Here is a 23,660-nt window from a genome sequence, read left to right on the forward strand (position 1 = left end):
ACAAATGGAAAAGTATCCATTAGAACTGGACAAGCAGGGGCCACAGTTACATCCTGTATCAAATTACATTCAGGTTGCTGAACCTAATATTTGGATTGTATGTAAACTGCTGCTGTACAATTTAGCTGAGATATATTTTCATCTATAAACTTAACTGATCCCATGATCACTGATTTAATATAAAGGACAGTTTGTTTTAGTAGTTGATAAACATAAGCATAGTTTAATCATGTTGGTTTCAGTCCGTTTCTTCATCTCAGACAGCTGACCTCATGTGAATTGGGAATCAAATGACATGTCCCATGAGTTGCTATGCTGAAACAGTGGCTCACAGGATCCAGACATAAAGGTAGGACTGGTGCAAGGAAACAATTCCTGCAGTTCAGGGACCAGACCACCAGACTAAGCATTGACATAACAGCAGCACTACTGTTCCAAGGCTCTTCCCTTTCCCTTATGTAGTATAGCTTTACTACTCAAGTGGCTTATATGACAGATCTCATATAGCCCCTTGTATTCTATCTTATTGGTTATTTTTTTCAGCACAAAAGCTAAAAAATGTGTTATGATACTATGATACTGATTTGTTGTGTTGCAGTGACCATCCTTTGTAAGCTAATTGTTTGCTAATAGTCACAGTTGATTGTCTGATAATTCCTAAATGGGAGCTAATGATCAAAATCTCCCCTAACTTTGAAAGGTGACTCACTTCTCTCAGCTTAGTGGTATGGCCAAATATGGGGAATTGGAGAGGGGATGTCCAGATGAGGAAGAACACTGGGCTACCAAGATACCAAGAAGAGATTTGCCTTTGTTAGAAGAGATGGGGGAGTTCTCCCTGTGGATGTTTACCCCACCAGGAGTTTTCAGACGTTGGCCAGGTAAAGAGGTGTTGAAAAAGGGAGAGGGTGGAAGGAAGAGGGTTTGGTTAGAGAAGAAGGGGCTCCTGGTTGGTTTGCTGGACTGTTGCCCAATTTTTTAAAAATTAGGAAACAGCTTGGCTAATTTCTGAACCGTTTGGTGGGAGTGGGCAGGAGGTGGAAATAGCTTGGCTCATTTTCAAGTCATTATGAATTTGTCTTGCAAGCAGATCTTCTTTTGGGAAGGGGATTGTGTTACAGCTACTTTGTGACCACCCTTTGCTCAGTGGATTATTTTTTAGTAGTAATATAATTAGAATGGTTATTTACAGAATGGGAACTAATTTTGCCTTTCAACTAGTGGAAGGCCAGGGTGGTGTTGCAGTTTGAAATGGGAAACAGAGTTGGACATTCAGCTGTGAGTTTAGTTGGTCTGAAAGCAGCCAGGGAGGATAGGATGTAGAAGTCCATATTGTAACTCTCTGTGAAACTGGTGCACGACCAGCAGTTTTTCTTCCTCTTTTTAGGGAATCATGCTTGCTTCCAGTAGGCTGTGCTTGTATACTTGTCAGTAAATCAAATATTGCAGTGATACCATGCTCCAGTGCTTTTTCTCCCAAAAGAAACTAAACCATGTATTGTTGCTCCTAGACTTTTCACTACTTGAAGAAATGAGGAGCACTTAAAATACTAAGGATCTCTTAAAGCAAGAGGGGAAAATATTTTTCTGTACTTGCCAAGTATGGGTTGCAATTTGTGCTGCAGCAGCTAAAATCAGTCGATGCTATTGGCTGCCAATCTGGTATTAAAAAGTTGAAATAGTTAGAGTTCATGTAGATTTCTCTTCCAACTTTCAACATGCTTAGGGCATCTACATGGGAGTTACCTCCAGTGATAACCTCACAACAACACTGTTAAGTATGTTAGATTGTGGGTCATCCATTAGCTTTATGTCTATGGGAAGATTTGAACCTTTGCATCTTAACTCAGGAATGCCCGATATTAAACCAGACAGCGCTGTATACACAACAGGCCCAGTGGAATCCTAACCCAATTATAGGCCAAGATAAACCACCTACACTTTGTTAGATTTGATGTAATCACAAAATGACATATGGATTCTCACAAGGGATCTATATATGTTAAAGCCAGTTCCCCAGATACATTCCAGTATGGTCAAGAAATGGAAAGCAAGACATGGCTATACAGATTATAAAATGATATTAAGGTTAATTCAGTTCCCAGTGGCTTTTATTGAACTTTATGCTATAGCTAGTGTGTGGTGGAGAGCGATCCTCAACTCAGACACTGGGGTCGTTGAGGTTGGAGAACAGATTTTTCCCCACCCCAGTGGTATACTCAAGAGCGTGGCAATTCCAACCCATATAAATTTACCCCTACAAGAGAAAAAAAATAAGCACTTTGACTAGGGGATAAGCCTCTTGCAAGGGGTTTTGCAAGGTGATACAGTGTTTTCTCTGATATGTAGTCCTACCTCCATTCATCACAATTATAGACATTTTACTGGTAATATATGAAAGCAAGATAATATATTGTTCATACAATTTGCTGTGTGATGCACCCTTCTCTCCTGAATATGTTGAATTTGCTAGAAACCACATGTGAAATCTGGCAGGACTCCTTTCTGGTTGTTGTTATTATTTATCAAACAGTGTTGGAGACAGACAGCCCTGAGATCCAGGTGGGTGGAACTTAACAAGGAACTTAAGTGGATATCAACAGTGACCTACTTCATATGATCATGGCGGCTTAACAAGCCACCATGTGTGCAAGTTGGATTTCCCTAATTACCTACACTGATGGGTTATTTGAGGGTTGTTGCCCACCCCAAACCAGCCTTGCTACCAGGGTTCAGATGACATGGCAAGCAGCACCAGTGTGGGTAATTAGGAAAATCTGGCCATCACACACAGCAGCTGCAGGAAGCAATGAGGGCTTGTTTCAGCCGCCATGGTCGTGTGAACCAGATCACTGTGTAGCTTTGCTGTGCTAATCTAGGGGCTCTCATCAGTCACCTAAACTCAGCCCTCATGGAATATGTGTAATAAGAAAGTAATAGATTTAATTATGTAAGATAGCTGATGGATGGAAGTTGGGAGGGCCTGCCCAAAGCTGAATAATGTTTTCAGTGAAATCTTCTGTAATACATCCTGGAATTCTATATGTATAGGGAGGAGCAGATTGGGATCAGGTTGAGTGGAAAAAGGAGCAGGCAAAGATCAAGAGCACTTCTCTACTGTAACCAGAAACCTCCTTTCTACCCACAGTGATTGCTGTGTGATATTGTCACTGTAATGCTGGCATAATGTCATTGTGATGTTGAGCAAGCATAGCATTTTCTAATTAATGATGTTTTAGCTATAAAGATGGGTTCTTAGTGGTTTAACAGATTTTTACAAGTGGATTGCATTTTATTAGCAAAAGCAAGATTTATGCAGAGGTATTAAATGTGAGAATAAACATTGGGATTTTTCTATTTCAAGAGCAGTCCTAACACAGAGAAGGTCTTAGATTTTACATTTGAATGCAGTTTTCATACTGTTTGACACTTATGTAGGATACTAAGAGCTGCACTAGGCAATCCTGTGATCCGCCATACCGGCGGGCCATTTACATTGGCATAACATCTGCATAATTTAGTTGGGATCCTATATAGTTCCAGCACAAGCATCTGGGAGAAGAAAAAAACACCACTACAAAGGGTACAGAACACAACGCTATTAGCCACACATCCAGCATCCTTTGCAACACTATCAACTTTCACATCAATCATGGGATAGTGTGCTAACAACGACTCATCATATGAGTTGGCCACAGAAGGAGCCAATACCCTCATGGCTATGTGGAGATGCTCCCCTTGATGTCACCCTCCCCCACCCAATACACAGTCTGCAGGCACCAGGACACCACTGTGCCCTCCACACAAGATGTAATATGGTACAGGCAGGAGGAGGCAAATGAGAGGATCAAAAACGTTGAGGAAAAGCTACGCACGCGCACACACACACACACACACACACCCAGAGCTGCAGAACCCCCAGCCCATGGGCCTAATGCGACCTGCCAGGCTCCCCAATCTGACCTGTGGAGCCATGGGTTCCTCCAGGGGGAGGAGCTTGCTTGCCAAGCCTCATCCCCTGGAATGATCCCTGCTGCTACCTCCAATCTGAGGTTGGTTAGAGATAACATTGGAGGGAGCAGCGTGCAGGGGAATCCCTGCTGTTACTTCCGATCTCAGATTCAAGTTCAACACAGATGCATGCCGGTAGAGTTCCTTTGCACTGGGACTCCAGGGCGATGCTGGGTGCAGTGCAACACCAAGGATTCAACTGGTACTGGCAAGAGTGCTTGTATATTGCAGAAGAATATGCATTTATTCATTTATTTGACTTGTACCTTGCCTTTCTACCAAAAAGTGGCACTCAAGGTAGCTTACAATAACTAATAAAACTTAATAAAAACAATAAAGATAAAGTACATTAAAACACTTAAAACGCAACAGGAAAGGATCAAAAATATGAACTAAGCCTAAATGTTTATCAGGAATCAGTGAGCAGTAGCTAACACTAATGAACCTGATAGAATAACCCAATATATAAATAAAGAAGTATCAATAGACAAGCAGGAAGGAGCCAGAACCTGTGAGGTGCCAGGGACCCCAGAACACAGGGATTTGAGTCTGCTTATACTTCCCCAACCTGCGCTATGCTAATACTGACCTTTGTGACTGCACCACACAAAAGCATGTATAACTAACATACAGGCCTTCCTAAAGCAAGGATTCAAGTCCTCTTAGAAGAGCAATACCCCTCTGGAGGAAAAGAACATTTTGCTAGGAGGAACTAGGAAAAGCAACAGGAGAACCACAGCCGCACTCTTACTTGAGCCATCTCTATTAACTTGCTACATAGAGCTCTGGGATGAGAAACAGGCAAGACAAGTTAGAGGGCAGCTGGTAGAATGATAGAATTAAGGCCAAACCTACCTTTTTTGTATTCCCATCCAGCAACAGTTGTAAAAGGCAAAAGAGAAGAAATCAGCAGAACTTTAGAACCCACACTGCACACTCTACAGAGGAGCTCCCTAACTACTCAGCCACTGCAGCAGACTTGAGAAGGATATATCATAGAGCATTTGTCCAGCCTCCAGTCCAGTCTGAATCATATATGCTAGGTCTGAGAGGGTTGCATGAGGAACACTAGTCCTGTGGGACCGCACAGTTTTTACATGCAGGAGGACCCAGGTCCAAACTTTAGATATGATCTGGCTGCGAAGTGCTCCCTCCCACACACGGGTTCAAGCACCACACTTTCTGAGGGATGTTTATCATAGGAGTGCTTCATGCCTTAATTGTCCTTCCTGCTTCCTCCAACAATTGGCTGCCTTATCCAGTGCAGCAGCAATCATTGCACGTGTGAGGTCTGCTCTCTTACTTTTATTGGAGCCTAAGTCAGCAGAAAGGGGAGGAATTGCTGGTTCTGGGATTCTGGGTAGTAAAACAGTCCCGGGCCCCCTCACAGTCCCATCCAGAGGCCAGCTGCAGTGGGACTGAACAGAGGAGAGAATCCCAGTCTGGTGTATCTGTGGTATTATGCTGGTCTATTTCCAATGGTGGGAGTGTATCTCAAGTTCATGCTGATATAGGGGGCTTCTACCAAATCCGAAAGCTCCCCAGTTAGCATATTTAGATTATTGGGCATTAAACCAACGTCTCTAATTCATATCAGCATGTGATTCATAACTATTTTCACAGTCTGTGTGTGTGTGTGTGTGTGGGGGGGAATGCCTTCCTCTTCTGCTCATTAGCCTCCCATGTACCTCATTGTAATCTGCCCTTGAAGTTACTGTATATAAGTAAGTTCTCTAGTTTGAGTCCAGTTTCAGAGGTCCAGACAACAATGAACTTTTGGATGTGCATACATGTCTCACTCCCACCCACAAAGTCTCTTAACAAGATTGTGATAGTTTGTAGTAGGAACACAGTAGGAATGGTTAATGATATAACACACCTCTGGTAATAAAACTATATACCAGTTTGCACAATCATAATGGGTTCTGGGTGGCTTGTTAACCATGGCAACAAGCCACACTTGCTGGGTTCGCACAGCATGGCAAGCTGTACCAGTGAGGGTAATTATGCAAATCCTCCCCACGTGGCGGGGTAAATAAGCCTTATTAATGTAAGTGGCTTATTTCTCCCACCATGATCATGTGAACTGGGCCCATGTGTCAATTCTAAAATGACTTAATCATAATGAAGATCTTTGTAATACTTAAGCACATTTTGAAAATATATTGTTAATATTTACCCCTAACCCAAATATCAGTTTGGAAAAGGCTAAAACTCCATTAAAAACTATATTCTGGTCAAATGTGTAATATTCAATTTAAAGTATTTCTTACTTCGCAAGCTTGGTACTGTTCTAAATCTTTTCCTCTCCTTTTTCAGTTTTGGCAAACGTTCTGCAGGAAGCTTCAGGCGTGGCTGTGAATGCATTGTTCTAGAGCCATCTGAAATGATTGTGGTAAGCATAACCAGATTAATGATGGCATGAACAAGTACAGAAAAGTATGTTCCAGCATTTTATAACTTCATGGTTAGCTCCAGGCTATTTCTACGACTTCTCATGGAACAAATCCTAAAGCGTTTTACAAAGAAATACAAAGAAATACCCATAACTATTATAGTAGATGTTGGTTCAAAGATAGTTGAAGGCTGGGGAAAAGCCAAAATAGACAGCTACATTTTCAGTAAACACCTAAAACATGCCAGCATTGAGCCCTGATGTACCTCAGATGGGAGATTATTCCACTTTCTCCAATCTGCCACCCAGAAATTAGAAGGTTGTAGGCCTCCCCTGAAGATCATAGCGGCTTGTTCTTTGGGGCTCCCTCCTGAACACTGTGAAATAGGCTGGGATGCTGCTTCTGGGGAAGGAGGTAATTCCCCCAAATTGACCAGATCGCCTTCCTATTTGGGGTAATTTCCCCCACCCTTGTCAGCCTCCCCCCACATTTTTTAGGAGCTCCCTCACCCCTCCGGAGAGATTGTTCAGGGGGGCATGCATGGCTACAGGGAGAAGAGCAGGGCAGGAAATGTTCCTTTGGTGAACTTCCTCAGGATAACTTATCTAAGGATCCTAGTTAGTAAGTGTACATGCTTACAATAGTATTTAATTAAGTGTGAATACAAGAAGAACTACATTTGATCTGTTTGAAGGAACTGAAAATGTAGCGTGTTGGTGATTCAACACTTTACTGAGTTAGTTTTGATAAGTTACAGCAATCTAATTGTAATGTTACATGTATTAGAATCTGGTATCTGAAAGACATAGCTGCATATGTTGCAACAGTCTAATAGAGATATTTATGGACTATTTTAAGTAGATACCAGAAGTGAGTTAATTTAACAATGTGCAAAGAAGCTTTCTCATATAGGGAATCTTATCTCATAATTAATATAGCTGGTAACAAAATAATGAAAGCATCTTTTTGTACAAATCCCAGTGCTCAAAATGAGGTGTGATACTATCCTTTTCTTTTTAGGAAGACATCACTGAGTCTGGCTTAACCATCCCACCTCTGTCAAGACCATCCCACTTTGTTTTTCTCTCACTCCAAGCATTGCCTAATCCATAATATATAATTAACAAATTTTCACCCCCTTGCGTGGGTTTTTAGAAAGGGAGATGTTTTAGAAGTCAAGGCTCTTGTCAGTAGAACAATGAAGATACATTTCAAAAGCCTCCATTTGGTCACTGATTTCTTCTCTCCCTATTATAATGGGAATCATCACCATCTGTACCAGGGCTATGTCCCCTCTTTGCATTTCCAGAAATGGGTGTGGAGACTCAGCATACAGTATTTAAGCAAGTACCTTGCCACACAATTCCTGTAGTAGCATTCCGTGTAGGCAGAGGTGTTTTTTTTTTTTTTTAATTATAGAATAGATGTTGAATGCTTTGTCATTGCCCAAAGCCCTAGCAATACATAGCTATATTAATAGCTGAGCATCCAGAGTTCTGCTGTCTCCATAACAGAATTTGCTCTATGTGTAATGCTAAATACAGTACTTGCTTTAGATGCTTGTCTATCAGAAGATTGGTATAAGGTGGGTGGGGGTTTAACATTACAATGATGTAAAGTGTCATTATGCAGCTTTTCCTGCAGTATTTTTTTGAAATATTTTTTTTTCTTCAGAGGAGGAAATAGTATGCTGCCTTTAGAAGAGCTTGTTCCCACAGGATGGGAGGGGAAGCTCCCCAATGGTCTATTGAAATGAGCAGGAAGGCTTCAAGTTCCCTTGCTTAAATGTTCATGTTTCCAGTGGGAAACTAGCTTTTGTTGTGAGAGAGTAATAAACAGATGCTTTAAAACACACACATCCACCCGCACACACAGAAACCCAAGGTATGTCAGTTGTAGAATATATGAAAGTCAACCAGCTTATTCGCACCACGAGCATGGACTCAGTGGCTTCCACTGTTGAAAATTCTGGAAGATTTGTAGCTAGTTAACTCTTATTTCAATTAAGATGTCATTTCATGTGCTCCATCTCAAACCAAAATGCATCCCCCTGTAGTTAGTCTCTGATTGCAGAAGAGGCCATCAATAAGGGTTTCTTTTTATTGTATTACATTCAAAATGCTATTTTTGTTTGATACATTATATTTGCCTTTTTATCAGGTGGATTATATGGATGAAAATGAAGAATATTTTCAACGACAGGCATCTCATAGACAATCTCGAAGGAGATTTAGAAAAATCAACCAAAAAGGAGAAAGACAAACAATTATTGATACAGTTGATGCTTATCCTGTAGGGAAGCCACCTTTACCTAGAGGTTATCATACGGTAAGCTATCCACATTATTTGCACAGTATTTTATTGCATAAGTAATAGCGTTAGCACATGCAATAGACAATCATTAAACTTCCTCTGTTGGCTTGTGTATACAACTTTGCCCAAATTCCTGTTTATGTCAAAGTTGCATTTGACCGTAATTCGCCTTAACATTTAGAGTTAAGTGCAGAATGTACTCTAATTGCTATGAACGTGAAACTAAGCCTGCAGTTAAGAACATGTTGCCTATCTTTGGAAAAGTGTGGAAATGCTGCTTTTTAAATAAATCCGATTCAAAATATCAGCTTGAAACACTTGCTTCAAATTTCATTCCAGTACTATGTCACTGCATTGGTTTTATTTAGTTTCAAGGACATTCTACATCAATAAACCAATGACTGAAACATTCATGTTTGTGTATAGCTACTACTTTCTTTGAGAACAAGTCTTGTGTTGTACTATCACCTATTTAAGGCAGAATTTTGTTTTGACTTTTCTCAGCATGAGAAGTAGACCAGAGTGTGTTATTGATGTGGCTGACATAATATCAGATCATTTTAACAAATCTGAACCATATCTTTATCATCTGAGAGAGCATGTCTTATCTTTCACATGATCATTATTTTGCATTCTTGAGCTAAAGGAGAAAAGTCTTCACACTGTAGTATTGTAACGTACAATTACAGAAAGGTAAACTTTGACTTTAAAATGGGGGGAAATGTTTCAAAAGTAGTGTAAAATATTCAGAAGAGGTTGTGGTCCCTAATTCTCAACATCAGGTAAATTTTACAGGAACTAAACTGACATGCTTGAGTAGTACAGGAATGACACTATGGCAGTTCATACTATTATTTTCCATTAAATGAACAGATCTCTGGTACATAATTGTACTCAGTAGTAAATATGGCAGCACCAAATCCCCATGATTGCAGGAACTGATGCTCTGTGTTCAAATTTATTTGTTTCTTAAAATATTTTATATTGCTTTTCCATAGCTCAGATTGGGGTACAACCAATTAAAAATATAAATAAAACTGTATTTAAAACAACCGCATAATCATACACAAAACAAAATGCCTCAAAAGTATGTTTTCACTCAAGACCTGACAAAACAGAAAAGCTTTATCGCCTTGCAAAAGGATAGTAAAAACAAAACTTCCCTTATTCTTCTTGAAGAAGATTATTCTGTTATGTGGCTATTTCTAAAAACAGTTGAGATGTAGCCACCTGTCAAATGGGTGGCTCAGACAGCAGACTGACTGTATTGACTTCCAATTGGCAAGCAGTCTCCTGTGGGAAGAGTATATCCTTAAGAGATTAATGGTGCAATCCTGTACCCAACTACTCAGAGGTAAGTCCCATTGAGTTCAATGGGACTTGTTCCCAGGCACGTGTATATAGGATTGCAGCCTAACATCCCTACTGTGATCTGTCTAGGAGAGGAAAAAGCCTTCTGGTGAACTATAGAAGGGGGGAAAGACATTATTTGCAGCAACTCCAACCTGCTTCTCTAGAAATAAAGCCAGGTCCAGGAGCACTTCCATGTTTTTCACCTGGTAGATAGAGTCATGCAGGCTCATCCCCTCTAGATCACAGCCATTTCCTACCATCATCAGCTCCACCTTGCTTAGAATCAGTTATTGCTAGTTCACACAATGTATCCTCACGTAATTGTATTCTTGAGGTTGTCCAAGAACAACCATATAGGCAAGGAAAGTCTCTCAAAATGGCTATGTGAGCTGCTCCTTAGTGTTGTCCTATGGGCTGTTGGAGGCTGCTTGCACTGCTGCCTACAATACACATCCTCGTGAGTACATAATCATCTTGGGGTTCTTCATGTGCTCTCTCTGATTCTAAAGTACTGGGGATTTCCCATTGTTTCTTTTTCTACAAATTATGTTCCTTGTTGCCAGTTTCTGTCTACAATTGGTATATAAACTGTTAGCATATAAACGTTTCACTCTTGTTAATTGCAAAGGCTTTTCTTGGATGCTTTGTTAGTGAATAACCTTACATGTTTTGTTTGTGTGACAGAAGGCTTAATTTTCAGGGCAGTTTTTGATGTAATCCCAAATTTCATCATAATTTCATGTTCAACTTAATCTGGCTCAAATTTATTGTCCCTTTTTATAGAATTTTATGAGATCTTATAAAGTTGATTTGTGATATACTAATATGGCATACTCCTTGGTTGATCAGTTTTCTTCGCTACAAAAGGGAAATTCTTAATGTACGTTCCATCTATCAAATTACTCAAGGTTAATCAGTTTGTGGGAAGTTGTGCTTCTCCAAACACATGGTGGGAACATGCTGAAGGGCCTCATTTTGGCTGTGGTACTCTCACGTGTGCTCACTGTGAGAGTAAAGTTTAGAGATGTGAGTCGCCCCTTTTTGTGCTGTAAATGTAAAGGCAGCAAACCATCACTGCAATATAAAATATGAATTGCTTCTCAGTGTACAGTTTTTCCCTTCCTTGGTTTATAATATAAAATTATTTGCTGAGATAATATGTGCCCAATTGATTGTGTTTCAAAGACTGATACATATAATGACAGAAAAGTGTATATAAATGCCATTTATTAATAGAAACAGTTTGTCAAATACTAGCATTGCTGCTAGTACACTGCTTTATATTAAATGGCTATATGGGTTAGGGAGTGTATCTACAGCAGACCCATAAGTCCAGTTAGGAACCTTCCTTACACAATAGCGCTAGTATCATAATTGTAGTATATGTTTTGGCATCTCTGATAACGTTCATCTTTTCCTTTCCTCCTATATGGCATTCATTTCATTTTGGCTCACAGGAATGCACTAAACAGCAGGTATTGTAACTTATGTGTATGGTCCTCTAACTCTTTACATTTCCCCCCAGCTTGGAGTGTGACTAATGTCTTAATTCTGGTTTCTTGGTGTTGCTAAATTTGTGTCTCATCCCTTCTGTTCCACTACATGATATGTATTTTAGCTTCAGTTAAAAACACACAAACAATATGCAGAGGCTGGAGACATCACCATTACCTGCATTTCAATTTTATTTTTTTAATTCTTTGCGGCATTTTGTTTTTTGTTAAACCTTGTGATGTGGCATCAGTATATAACATACAGAAATTATAAAGTACTCATACTGAATATAACACTCTTCATTTATCTCTTAAATACTGTGCTTATAACGGTGCAATCCTATACATGTTTAGACAGAAAAAAGTCCTACAATTCCCAACATCCCTCCAGCCAACCATGTTGACTGGGGCATGTTTGAAATTGTAGGAATTTTTTTTGTCTAAACATGCATAGAATTATGCCCTAAATCTTTTAAAAATCCGTTCTCCAACCAGCATCTATATTTTACTGTTCAGCAGCTGTATTTTGTAACAAAAGTTAGAAGACTGTAACAGCATATATTCAAAATGGAATGACATTGGTGTGAACTGAATATTGATAGGACTTGCAAAATATATATTTTAATTCTGTTCCATAGCATTTTCACTTGTTTAAAATTTAAACAGAGTGAGCTTTTGTTTCCAACTACCTAATGAAAATTAATATTATGGCACAGACTAAGAATTCTATTAAACTATTGTGAACAAAAGTGGTCAACATCATATTAAGAACATATAATAAGTAAGGATGAATTCTATGCTAGTGTTGACACCAGTGCTTTATCTTAGGTAAAAATCATACGTACTTGTAGCATTATCGTAATAACATTAAAAAGGGTTCTTCACAAATTAAAATTACAATATTGTTAAGTATCTATATAGATGTAGCTACATCCGGTTATAACTGTAACGGCCCCTGAGAATGAGAGAGAACAGAACCAGAGAGCAATTTATTGGACTGATGCTTTTTAATGAAAAGATATGGAAGTCAGTAGGTCTCTGTGCATAAAAGGATGCACATGTGAAGAATCCTATACCTTTCTTTGACACAAATAGAAAATCTGTTCCAGGTAGGAGAGCTTAGTGTTCTTATTAGAGTTTTCCCAGCCCTTATCCCCCTGCTTTACTTCCTCTTTTATGGAAACAGCACCTACTTTCTCTGGGCCTTCCTAGAGGGTCTTTCTAGCCAAACTGGCCTTTCATTTCCTTACAACAATAGCACTGTCAACTTTTGTTCATTGTTAACTTTCTTCCTATTACTGTTTATAAACATTTCATACTGTTGCAACAGCAGTTGTTATCCATTTTAACACAAGTTATACTCATGAATTGGTTGTTGGTAGTAACTACAATATAAAAACTAGATTTTGGAAGGAAGAGCAGTGCACAGGGGAATCCCCTTGTTACCTACAATCAGAGATAAATGAGGATTCCTCTCCCCCTTCTGTTCCCCAAAGCATCCAGGCCGGGAGGCGGGGTTTAAGGAGGGAAAGGGACAGGGTCCACAAAGCCCAACCCTCCGTGGGCCGCACTGGACACCTTCATAGGCTGGAGGTTGCCGTTGCCTGCTTTAAAGCATGTTGATATGCCTTTTTAAGTTCAGTTACATTGTCATGTTTGCATATGTTTGTATTTGGGGCAAGATGCATTACTACAAACAAATACAGCCTCAGGCTTGGCAAAAGCAGAGGAATCATAGAATAGTAGGGTTGGAAGGGGCCTACAAGGCCATCGAGTCCAACCCCCAAAGAGAGCTTTAAGTCATTTCTAGGTCACTAAAACTCATTATTCCTTGACATGTCAATTTTAGAAGTAGTTTTTAAATCAACCCAACTCCAAAATCTAGGTATCAGCACTGGATGTTTTAGTTATGAACCTTAATTTAGACTAGTGGTGAACAACCTCAGGAGGTCCAGCAGTCATTTTCACCCCTGGACCTCTCCCCCACCCCGGTGGGCTGCACTCTGCTGGGCAACCCAGAAATGATTAAAAAAAAGAGAAATATATATTTTTAAAAAACAAATTTGACTTGTGCTCTGTAGTGCTCTGGATGCCCTTTTCCCCCCTAAAAAACTTTTTCTTGGGGCAGCAGGAGCAGCACTTGGAGGTGGTGGGGTTGCATGTGGTTCACAGGCTGCATATCCACCCTGATTTAGATGTGCCTTTCTTTTAAGTGAACACAGTTTTCCAAAGAAAGTGAGATTTGTCACTACAGTTGTACAAAGAAAAGGGTGATACAAAAAGCTGTACTACTCACTAAAGTGCAAGAAGGCATTACTGATTGTGCATTTAAGTATTTAACCCAAAAGTGCAATCTGCTTCAATGCAGAACCCTAGATTTTTCTGCTGCCACAGATACCACCAACTGTGCCTGCGAGGCCCTTGCCCCTTCCAAGACTACTACTTTCTCTTCCTCTTCTTCTATTTTTTCCAAAAACAAAAAACAAAAACATTTTTTCCAGTCAGTTGAGCATGCTTCAAAGCAAAGCACTTATGAGGCTCCAGCTATCTCCCATCTTTATTTCTACAGAATGCCTCTGTGCCCATGAGGCACCCAAAGGAATTCTTTTGGGTACCATGTGGCCCCAGAGGCATTCTTTGGGAATGAAGATCCAGAGCATCTGGAGAGTTTTCAGCACTTTGCATCAAAGTGCAACCGGCTCCCCAGTAATCATTTTTAAAGGAGCTGCTGCCTGGTAAACTTATTGGACAAGGAGAAGGATGTGGAGCAGGTGAGAAGGGGGAGTGCTGGGTGCAGAGGTGTCACGTAGTGACCTGAGTGACTTTCAGAAGGTAAGGGGAGAATGGAGTGACCATGAGGACAGTGGGGTGGGAGGTGATGCAGGAGTCAAGGTGGCAACCTAGAAAAGGAGAACAAAGGAATTAGGGACGTGGAGGGGGAAAGTGGTGTGGGGGATTAGGAAAGAGAGAGCACAGAATGAGTGATAGGGAGGCACAGAGAGGAGTGGGGGAGAATGGGTTAGTGGGGGAGTAAGTGAGTGAGAGACAGAAGGCTCATGTTGTGCACACAGGTAATAGCCAGATCTAGTAAAATAGATCCTCTTGAATTTGTATAACATTTACATAAGAACCCCCTCCCCATACCCTACAATCAAATCACCAATCACATCTGTCTCCATAGAATGAACCATACAAATCATGTATCTGGCACTTTCCAGTGCAGCCATAGCACAAATACGTACATGGATCTGAGGCACAGTGTCCTTACAGATCTTCATGTTTTTTGCAAGGGAACACCCCCCACACACACTATTAAATCATAAGTCATTGCTGTGTCCACAGGTGTATTCTGTGATGTGCTGATGACTTTGTTAGCATTCCATGTAAAAATCATAAACATCCACAAAAATTTGTGCTTTGGATAAGTTTTTTTGTACCATGGCAACACTGGCAGATGTCAGATCTGTAATTTTTTAAAAAAAATGTTTACTGTGTAGTCTACACACTCCGTTGTAAGCTTTAATTTGATGGTGGCTTGAGGTGGGGTGGGGATCCCATGTAAATATCATGCATATTCATGATGATCTACTTCTGATTTACTAGATCCAACTGGTCGTGCCCCCAGCCAAATGCCCTCCATAGCAGCCATTTTGTAGTTGCATCCATGACATCTTTTCAAAGTTCTAAAAGGGCCCAGAAGGTTCAGGGATCCCGCTTTAGACCATGACTTTGTGCTTTGTAGTCTGCTCCTGGTTTAGGGATCTGGAGTGTTTTCTGGTTGAAAGGAAGGTGGTGGTGCTTTGGGGATGGATCATATTTTACATCTTATGTTTTATGAGTTTTAGAAAGATGCCTACTGCTTCAAAAGAGGAATGACTATAGTCTAAGCATGTAAACAAGAAAATAGTGTTTGGATGAAGAGGAAGTATCTAGTATTACAATTTGTGTGATGTTTAAAAATGCGTTGCAGTTGAATTTGTAATAGATACAGTTAACATGGGTTTTTTTTCACAAGTACAACAACATAGATTATGCATTAGTGATCTCTGCATCTCCTTAAGCACAGTTCTGGAAAAGTGCTGAAGACCAATCCAGTGAAGTTTCCATTCTGTATCTAGCAGTGCATCTACTGCTGGTGTTTTAATATTAAATAAGTTAAATAGTTTAACAGTGTTAATTCCAATGCATGTTTGTTGGAAAAAACTTTCTAATGTTTACAGTTGTACAACTTATAATTTCATGCTATCATCTGAAGTTCTAAACAGGTTAGCAAAATGTAAGAGGAGAAGCCAAATTTTTGATGATTTAACAGCTAGGGATTTGAATTTCATAATGCTGTTCAGAATAGAAGGATTTATTGGTCTTCAGTAGCATATTTACCTTCATTTTGTTACACATTATTCTTTAAGAGAATGCTCTCCCCCCCTCCCCAAAACCATAGTATCAGAAATTTGCTTTAGTGAGCATTCCTCATTCAAACACTCTTATACTTTTTATTGCCAAAGTGTATGTGCACAACAGTACATAGCAGTTCAAGGTAGTATATGGTCTGATGTTTACCCAAGTTTCAGCTTCTGTCTGAGGATGTCTTTCTGTCTATATGTATTACATCATCTGTGCTGCAGACCTTGTGTGTGCCTACTGGGATTTGCTCCTCTTTCATTCCCCTTGGAAAAAGAGCTTGTATTGATGTCATAATTGGACCCATCTTTTGGTTGCTTTGGAAATTCAGTGTAATAAGGGTGTTCTGTATCAAGCCATGCAGCATTTCAGGCAATTTAGGTGTCAGTAATACGCCTGCCAGTCTGGGTCTGTTTCCAATTTGTGAAAATTGACAGTGCCTGCCTCGTAAGCATATAAGTCTGTTAAGAGAGTTACAGAGATATTCCTCAATAACCTCTTTTTTAAAAAATCAGTTGGTTTTCTTACTACATTACTCAAATGTGTTTTGCCACTTTAAATGCTAATGTACTATTTTTTAACAGAAGATTTGGCAACCCTCCTTAAGAGAGATCTGTTGAACTGAGAAATGCAACTTGCTTGCAGATTCAATGGAAAATTGAATGACAGAAGATAGTAACTTGTAAAAAAATAAATTGAATATTAATACCTTTCTTAGCTGGTTCAATACTGACTTTTTAGTATTTGGACACTATGCACACTTTTTGCTTGGGCATCTTGCACTCCTTTTGTAATACTATAAAAGGAATAGAGGTCTAGATACAGGTTTCATGTTTATGAATAAAAACAATCCTCTGTAGCAGGAACCCTCTGGCCCACGGGTCTAATATGGCTTGCAAAGGTTCCTCATCCAGCCTGCGAAGCTCCCTTGGATTCCTTCAGGTGGCAGAGCTTTGCCTCAAAGCCCTGCCCCCTCAAGGAATCCCCCCATTATCTCCAACCTGTGATTGGAGATAACAGCAGGGATGCTGTGCTTGCAGAGTGGGGACTCAACTAGTGCTGAGAGGAGCAACTCCTCCCACACCTGCCTGTTCTGTTCATGTGCTGTATGCTGTACCCCTTGGGGTAATGCCTAGTTCATGAATCCAGGCACTGGGCTGTTAGCGGGAGGAGCTGCTCCACCCAATGCTGACCTGTTCTGTTTGTGCACCAATTGCTATCCCCATGGGGGCAGCAAGCAGACTTGGGGAATCAGCTGGCTTGGAGCGGAGCAGCCAAGTCCATTTGTGCGCTGTGCACCATCCCCATGGGGACAATGAGTGGTGTGCAATGCCAGGGACTGGGAGGAGCTTAGTCCCTTTCTCCATGTTGAGAGAGGTGTGTAAAAAGAAGGGATAAAACTGGAGGGAGGATGACATGCCCACTGACATCATCCAGCCCATGGAGGGCCAGTGGAGGGCAGTTTGGCCCCCACTGTAAAATAGTTACACACTGATTTAAAGTTTTTTTAAAAAAAAATAGCTGGGCTTATTTACCTAGATTTACTTAAAGACTGAATGGCAAATAACATTGATCAGTGTGACTGGTATCTGGTTTAAAAATGCATATAATGATGCACAATTCATGGTGTCACAATGGGCTAGTAGGAAGAAAAAATGGTTGGTGTGATATTTTAGGAGTCCCCTATAAGGCTTCGGCTCCTAGAGGTCATTGGTTAAGTCACTTGGCCTGTCCACTGAGTCCACACTTTGCCTAATATTCCCCAACATAACATACTCCTGCCACCACCTACTGATTTATAGAGAGCAGGAAGACTCTCCCTTTTATATACTTAGCTGCGCAGTTCAAAGCGAGCAAGTGGGGTGAGATATGCTAAACTTAGAATCCTCCAGAGCAGAACACATTCATAAATTAATATCACTGAATCCCCTCTTTAACAGCTATCCTAACTACCAGCTTTTTACATGCACCTCCCTCTGAAGTATGGTCTCCCCAACTCTTCTGTAAGTCCTCTATCTTCTTTCACTCCTACTTCCAATGGACTTTCTCAACTCTCTCTCCCCCTTCCTGTCACTAACTTTGACTCCACCCACCATTCCTTCACTTTCCTCTGCTGTCTAGCATTCTTCTACTCATTCACTGTTACAGTTTGGCACCAGACTAATACTTTCCTGTGATCCCAGCCTTTTAAAATCTTATAAAATATTTTTAGATTCTTTTGTGTTTTATTATCTTAGCCCTGATGTGTTTTATTACCTCTTATACCTAATATTGTATTTTATGCTGTTTGGGCACATTTATCAGTTTTAGATTGTTGATTTTATTCTGATTTTATTTGTAGTATTAGTATTATTATGAAATGCCTACAGAAATTTATTTTATGAGTTGTTCAATAAATTTAATAAACAATAATTAGTAATAATTGTATTCTGCTTGGACTGTTTTGATAAAAACACTAGAAAGAGTTTGAAAGGGATCATTTGCTTGCTTGCTTGCTTGCTTCTTCACTACCATTCCCTTTTCCATTTATATTACTTTTACTGGATTGTGTGCCTACAGTCAAGACTGTGTTAACGCTTACAACGTTGTATGCACTTTCCTGTTAATAATAAAACATCTTTAGGAATACCCTTTGCTAGCCCTTTTGAAATAGAATGCTTAAATTTTAAAGAACAAGTACAGTGCATTTCTCACCACAGTGATGATTTTTGCCAATATTACGTTGTTATTATAAAGTACTATTCATATATAATGTTTCATAGGATATAATGTTTAATAAAAAATGTAACTCTATCCTTAACCATTATGTTGGTCTTACAAATTTCTTGTGTAACACATTAAGATGTTTATGCCACTTATTTAGTTCTTTGTCAGCTTTTAAATGGACAAAACATTTTTTTAAATTACTGTTGATACATCTGAAAAATGTGCTGAAGAAGTGCTGGCATACACGTTTAAGAAGGAAGATCTTACATGTTTTTTAACTGTGACTTTGTAGCTAGCAGGTTTCAGCTTGCCTTTATATAGTAAATTTTATATCTGATGTATTTTAGCAAGAGGGCAGCTGAGGTGTGTTAGATGTTGTGGACGTCCCTCTGCTCTGGTGGTAACTTGTCCATAGCTATTGCATACATGCATGGCTGAGCTGTGATTTCAACTCACCAGTCTTGGTTGGCAAGAATGCTACACAGTGCTCAGAAGTATAGATTAAGAGTTTTCAGGTGGTCATTCTGTAGCCTACATACAAAAGTGCTCATAAATGGCAACTTACCCTGATACTATCAGTAAAATGTTAAAGAATTTACTATTGTGATTGGATGGTATTGTAGGAAGACTCTTAAGCACGCCTATGAATTGGAAGCTTCCATTAGATTTACTGAGCTGCATGGTTTTAAAAAAAAGTGTTTGAGAGAAATTATGCTGATCTAAAGATTCAACACCCTCCTCCTGATTGCAGGTACTAGTATACTCTATATGCCTTCTGCTGTTGGAGAATGATGTTGCATAAACAATGTGACAGGTTTACAAACATCCCACAAAACCAAAGATCCTGAACTTTTACTGGGATTGCCTTGATGCTGATACCTGCCCACTTTTGAATTTTTCAAGCCCTAAGATTGTAAGCTTTACCGAAATACAAACAAGTAAGTCCACTCTTTTAAGGTATAATTAAAATAGATTTTAAGGTATTTCTGCAGCTTAGGGCTTGTGAGCTTTTGCATAAGGCAGACTTTTCTAGTTTAGTTATTAAATCCTGCTAACAAAACAGCTGGCATGTAATAACTGGAGTGGCACAAACACTTCCATAGTTTGCTAATGTTTCTATTTTAAAGTAGCTATTTAAACAGGAGTCATGGATTAAAAATACTTAATACCTTTATAAACACTGCTGCTCTTTTAAGCAGTAGAAAATTTAAATGTAACAATTTTCTCTGAAAGTTAAGAACAGAGTGTATTATGTGACTAACCAATCTGTGATCAAAGCAAGATTGGCAGATGTCACTAGCAAACCCAACTGAGACACCAATATGTCTATGCTCAGTTCTTGGTATATTAAAGATCTGGATTATGGATTTGACCACAGTAACAGTGCAACAGGAGGGCACTGGTACAAATGGTCTGTATCAAAAGCAGTTGGGTTAACCAAGCAGCATATATTACAATAGAAGAAGGTAGAATGATGGCATGATAGAAGCTAATAGAGATGAGTCATGTTAACAAAAGATATACATTATAACATTTCTTATCTACAAATGTTACATTTAAGGTTAAATAATAATATATTAACAATAATAACTCACAGCAATTATATTTCCTTTTCTCAAATGTGATGATTTCAAGTGGTGTGCGGATAAACCGTAAAGAACCAGACTGAGGTTTGTCTATGTGATTGCCTGCCTGTCACATTTCTTTCTTTTTAAAAAAATAATAATTTTCATGTTCATTCCTTTCCTGGTTATCACTCCAACCTGGCTAAGATTTAGTTCACAAGCAACAAACAAAGTTATTGAGAAGAGAGTCACTCTGCTGCTCCAGGTGCACCTGGATGGTCTTATTTTTTTGCTCATCATGCAGGCTGGATATAGGACTGGGATGGCACTTCGAGGTGATCTCTACAGTTGATAGGATGATGTAGTGTCCTATTTAATGTCATTGATACTTTTTGTTTCATTTGTATAATTGATCATGATGTGTTGGTGACATAGCTGCAAAAACTGGCAGAGATTTATGAGAACACAGTTGAGTGGTTCAGTGCCTTAGTGAGGGGTTGTTACTCATCACTTACTGGATGTCCCTTGTCCCTGTATTCCCAACACATTTTGTGATGTCCCACCTGAAATCAAAGATCATGAACTTAGTGATAGCTGATGAAATTCAATCTTCCCTGCATGTTCAAACTTAAACTACAGCAGCCTTCCTCAACCTGGTGCCCTCCAGATGTTTTAGAGGACACTCCCATCATTCCCAGCCAGCATGGTCAGTGGGAAGGCTGAGCTACAGTTTAATTCAGGATCATCTGTCACCTAAGGCTGCAATCCTATACCAACATATCTGGGAGTAACCCCTATTAAACTCAGTGGGACTTCTTTAGGAATAGACATGTTTAGGAATTGCACTGTAAGACAGTTAACCAATTTTAAAAATAATAATAATAACAAATGTACTAAAACCCATACAGTCAGTTTATGACATCTGAAATCCTCACATATGAATGCAACTATAACTCTGAAGAAAAAGACTTCCTTTGTTGATCACATCGCAACAGGTGCCAGCTTGGAAGAGGTATTCCCTCCTGTGTGGGTTTTTGAAATTAACTGATTAAGGGCGCAATCTTATGGCTGCTAGACAGTGGCTAGAAGGCCATAGGATTGGTCTGTTCTCGGAGAACTGCCTCCCCACCCCCTCCCTTGCCGCCTTGTAGGTGGTGCGGATCGTCCCCACACTCTGTGTTTGTAAGAGCAGTGTGGAATGGAGCAAAAGGGGACATTCCATGGGGTGGGGCGGGGACTACAGAAATGCTGGTATGACACTTCGTATGTGTTGTCCGGCCTCCCTATCCCGCGCTCCGATGTCCCATGACTAGATAGCTGAAATCGTCCATCAAGCCACGAATTCTGGGTGGCTGGAGTGCAGAGGAAACAATCCCCTCCATGCTTCTCCCACTGTGCATTGGATAGGTGATGGCCTCCGAATTCGGAGGTGGCCATCTATTCCCATAGGATTGCTCCCTAAGGATGTAATCCTATGTATGTTGAGACAGAAAAAGGCGTACAACTCCCAGCATGCCCCAGCCATGCTGGCTGGGACATGCTGGGAATTGTAGGCATTTTTTCTGTCTAAATATGCATAGGATTGCACCTTAATTGACTAAATGTTGGAGCTCTATTGTTGCCTAATCGTTCTGGTGAGTAGGCTGTAACCCTTTATCTCTTATTTAAGTAGTATTGATCCACAGAAGCACACAATTTATTAAGATGCTACCACCCCAACCCAATTTGAGTAACTGGCTTTCTTTTTGGGATAAAAATAATTTTAAATGAGATAAGTCTACACATACAATTTGTTAGCCAGCAAGTTAGCTAGCCTTGTCTGTTGTCACATCACACTTCTATCTGTTGCTGTACCTAGAAGTGTTGTTTGGTCCAAACATGCCTGGCTTTTGTTTGTTACTAAATATATTGATCACCTTTCATGGATTAATGCGTCTTTCAATGTTCAGACCTAGAGACAGTCATTTATGCCATCATAATATTTTTTTATAGGTCACCATGGTTGGTCACTGTGTGAATAGAACGTTTCCTTTGATTGACCCAGCATGGCTTTTCTTATGTTCTTATGAAAAGTTGTTCGGTGGCTTCAGCCCATGCAAAATGTGGAGGATAGGCACTTGGTACTAGTGTACAAAGCCCTAAACAACTTGGGACCAGGCTACCTGAGAGAGTGCCTTCTCCTTTACCAACCTACCCAATCAGTGTGGTCATCAGAGGGCGGTTCCACATGGACGTATGGCCTGACTGGAGTTCACCCAGAGAAGAGCCTTCACTGTGGTGGCTCCTGTCCTATGGAACTCCCTGCCTCTGGAGGTCAGGCAGGAGCCAACATTGGGTTGTTTTCAGTGCCTCCTGAAAACAAGTCTTTTCCAGGAAGCCTTCCTTGGTTAATCAGCCTCAGTTTTAGTGGCACTCTTGAGGTTTGTTTAAAGAATAATCTTAATATCACGTTTAATTATTTTTATATTTTGTTCATTTTATCTTTTGTTATTCACCTCTCCAGAATCTGTTTAGATGTAGAGCGGTATACAAATGTTGTAAATAAATAAATAATAGCTAGAAACACATTTTTTCAGTGATACTTTAGATTTTTTTCATGTTACTTCTATTTACTGATTGTTTTAAAAACATATCTAGCCATTTCAGGCTCTTATGCATAAACCTACATCAAATAGCAGGTGTCAAATATAAATCAGAGGTGTACAGTGGATTTGGCCAAATCCAGTACTGGATCAGGCTAATTCAGAAAGATTTGGGAGATGTCTTGGTGGCCCTCTAAAGTGGAGCAAATCTGAACCCTCCCAAAGCTTTGATGGCAAACTGGAGATTCGATGGGATACAGTATGTCTCTAAAAATGGATACCTTTTTCATCAAGCTCTCTGTATAAGGAAAATGTGAGGTTGGGGAGAGGAGGATGTGTGTGTAGTTTTGTAGCTGACAACTCTAGCTTCTAATCAAAGTAAATGATTTTACCAGGGCTCTCCAGTCACAGTGGTTTGGGAGAGGGGTGTTGAAGTGATATATCACAGGGCTGCAGTGTTCAGTACTCTTTCCTACTTCCAGGAGCAAGACTGGCAATTTCGTTTGGCTTGTGAGTTCCTCCTGAAGTTTTCCTTCCATACCAATACACTGTCTAACCTTTCCTCGATCCTTTCCAGCCCAGTCCTTTCCTATAATACAGTACTTATTCCTTGATTTTTTAAATATGCATTCTTGCTATAATTTGTTCTGAGTCTGTCTTGTGTGCATGTTCTTGTTTGTTAGTTATAGGTAGTGTCACTTCTCTTATCACCTACCCAATTCTGTTTCGATCTCTGTGTGTCTGAGCAGTAGATATTGAAATCCTTCTGCTGCATGCCCACATCCACCCCAGTCTACCAGCATTGCAGTGCACTTTCTGTGACTGTGGTGCCAACTGAGC

The 23,660-nt window shown here is 39.9% G+C and overlaps 1 protein-coding gene across 9 annotated transcripts in view; it reads left to right on the forward strand.

The window, feature by feature from the left end:
• Nucleotides 1–23,660, forward strand: part of RAPGEF2 (Rap guanine nucleotide exchange factor 2) — a 251,319-nt gene that overhangs the window by 135,622 nt on the left and 92,037 nt on the right. For 4 of the 9 annotated variants that reach the window (XM_084856366.1, XM_084856370.1, XM_084856368.1 and 1 more), the window contains exons 5-7: nucleotides 6,331–6,406; nucleotides 8,568–8,735; nucleotides 11,531–11,548. The exons of 1 other annotated variant lie outside the window; for it this stretch is intronic. In XM_084856366.1, the coding sequence (XP_084712492.1) occupies nucleotides 6,331–6,406; nucleotides 8,568–8,735; nucleotides 11,531–11,548 (262 nt within the window). Of the gene's footprint in view, nucleotides 1–6,330; nucleotides 6,407–8,567; nucleotides 8,736–11,530; nucleotides 11,549–18,743; nucleotides 19,612–23,660 lie in introns of those variants that run through there. 4 more of the 9 variants (XM_084856367.1, XM_084856372.1, XM_084856369.1 and 1 more) reach the window with 2 other exon arrangements.

This window comes from Heloderma suspectum, chromosome 5 (genome assembly GCF_057233095.1).
Source record: "Heloderma suspectum isolate Gila_16-S chromosome 5, 16-S_ref, whole genome shotgun sequence".
Lineage (NCBI taxonomy): Eukaryota > Metazoa > Chordata > Lepidosauria > Squamata > Helodermatidae > Heloderma > Heloderma suspectum.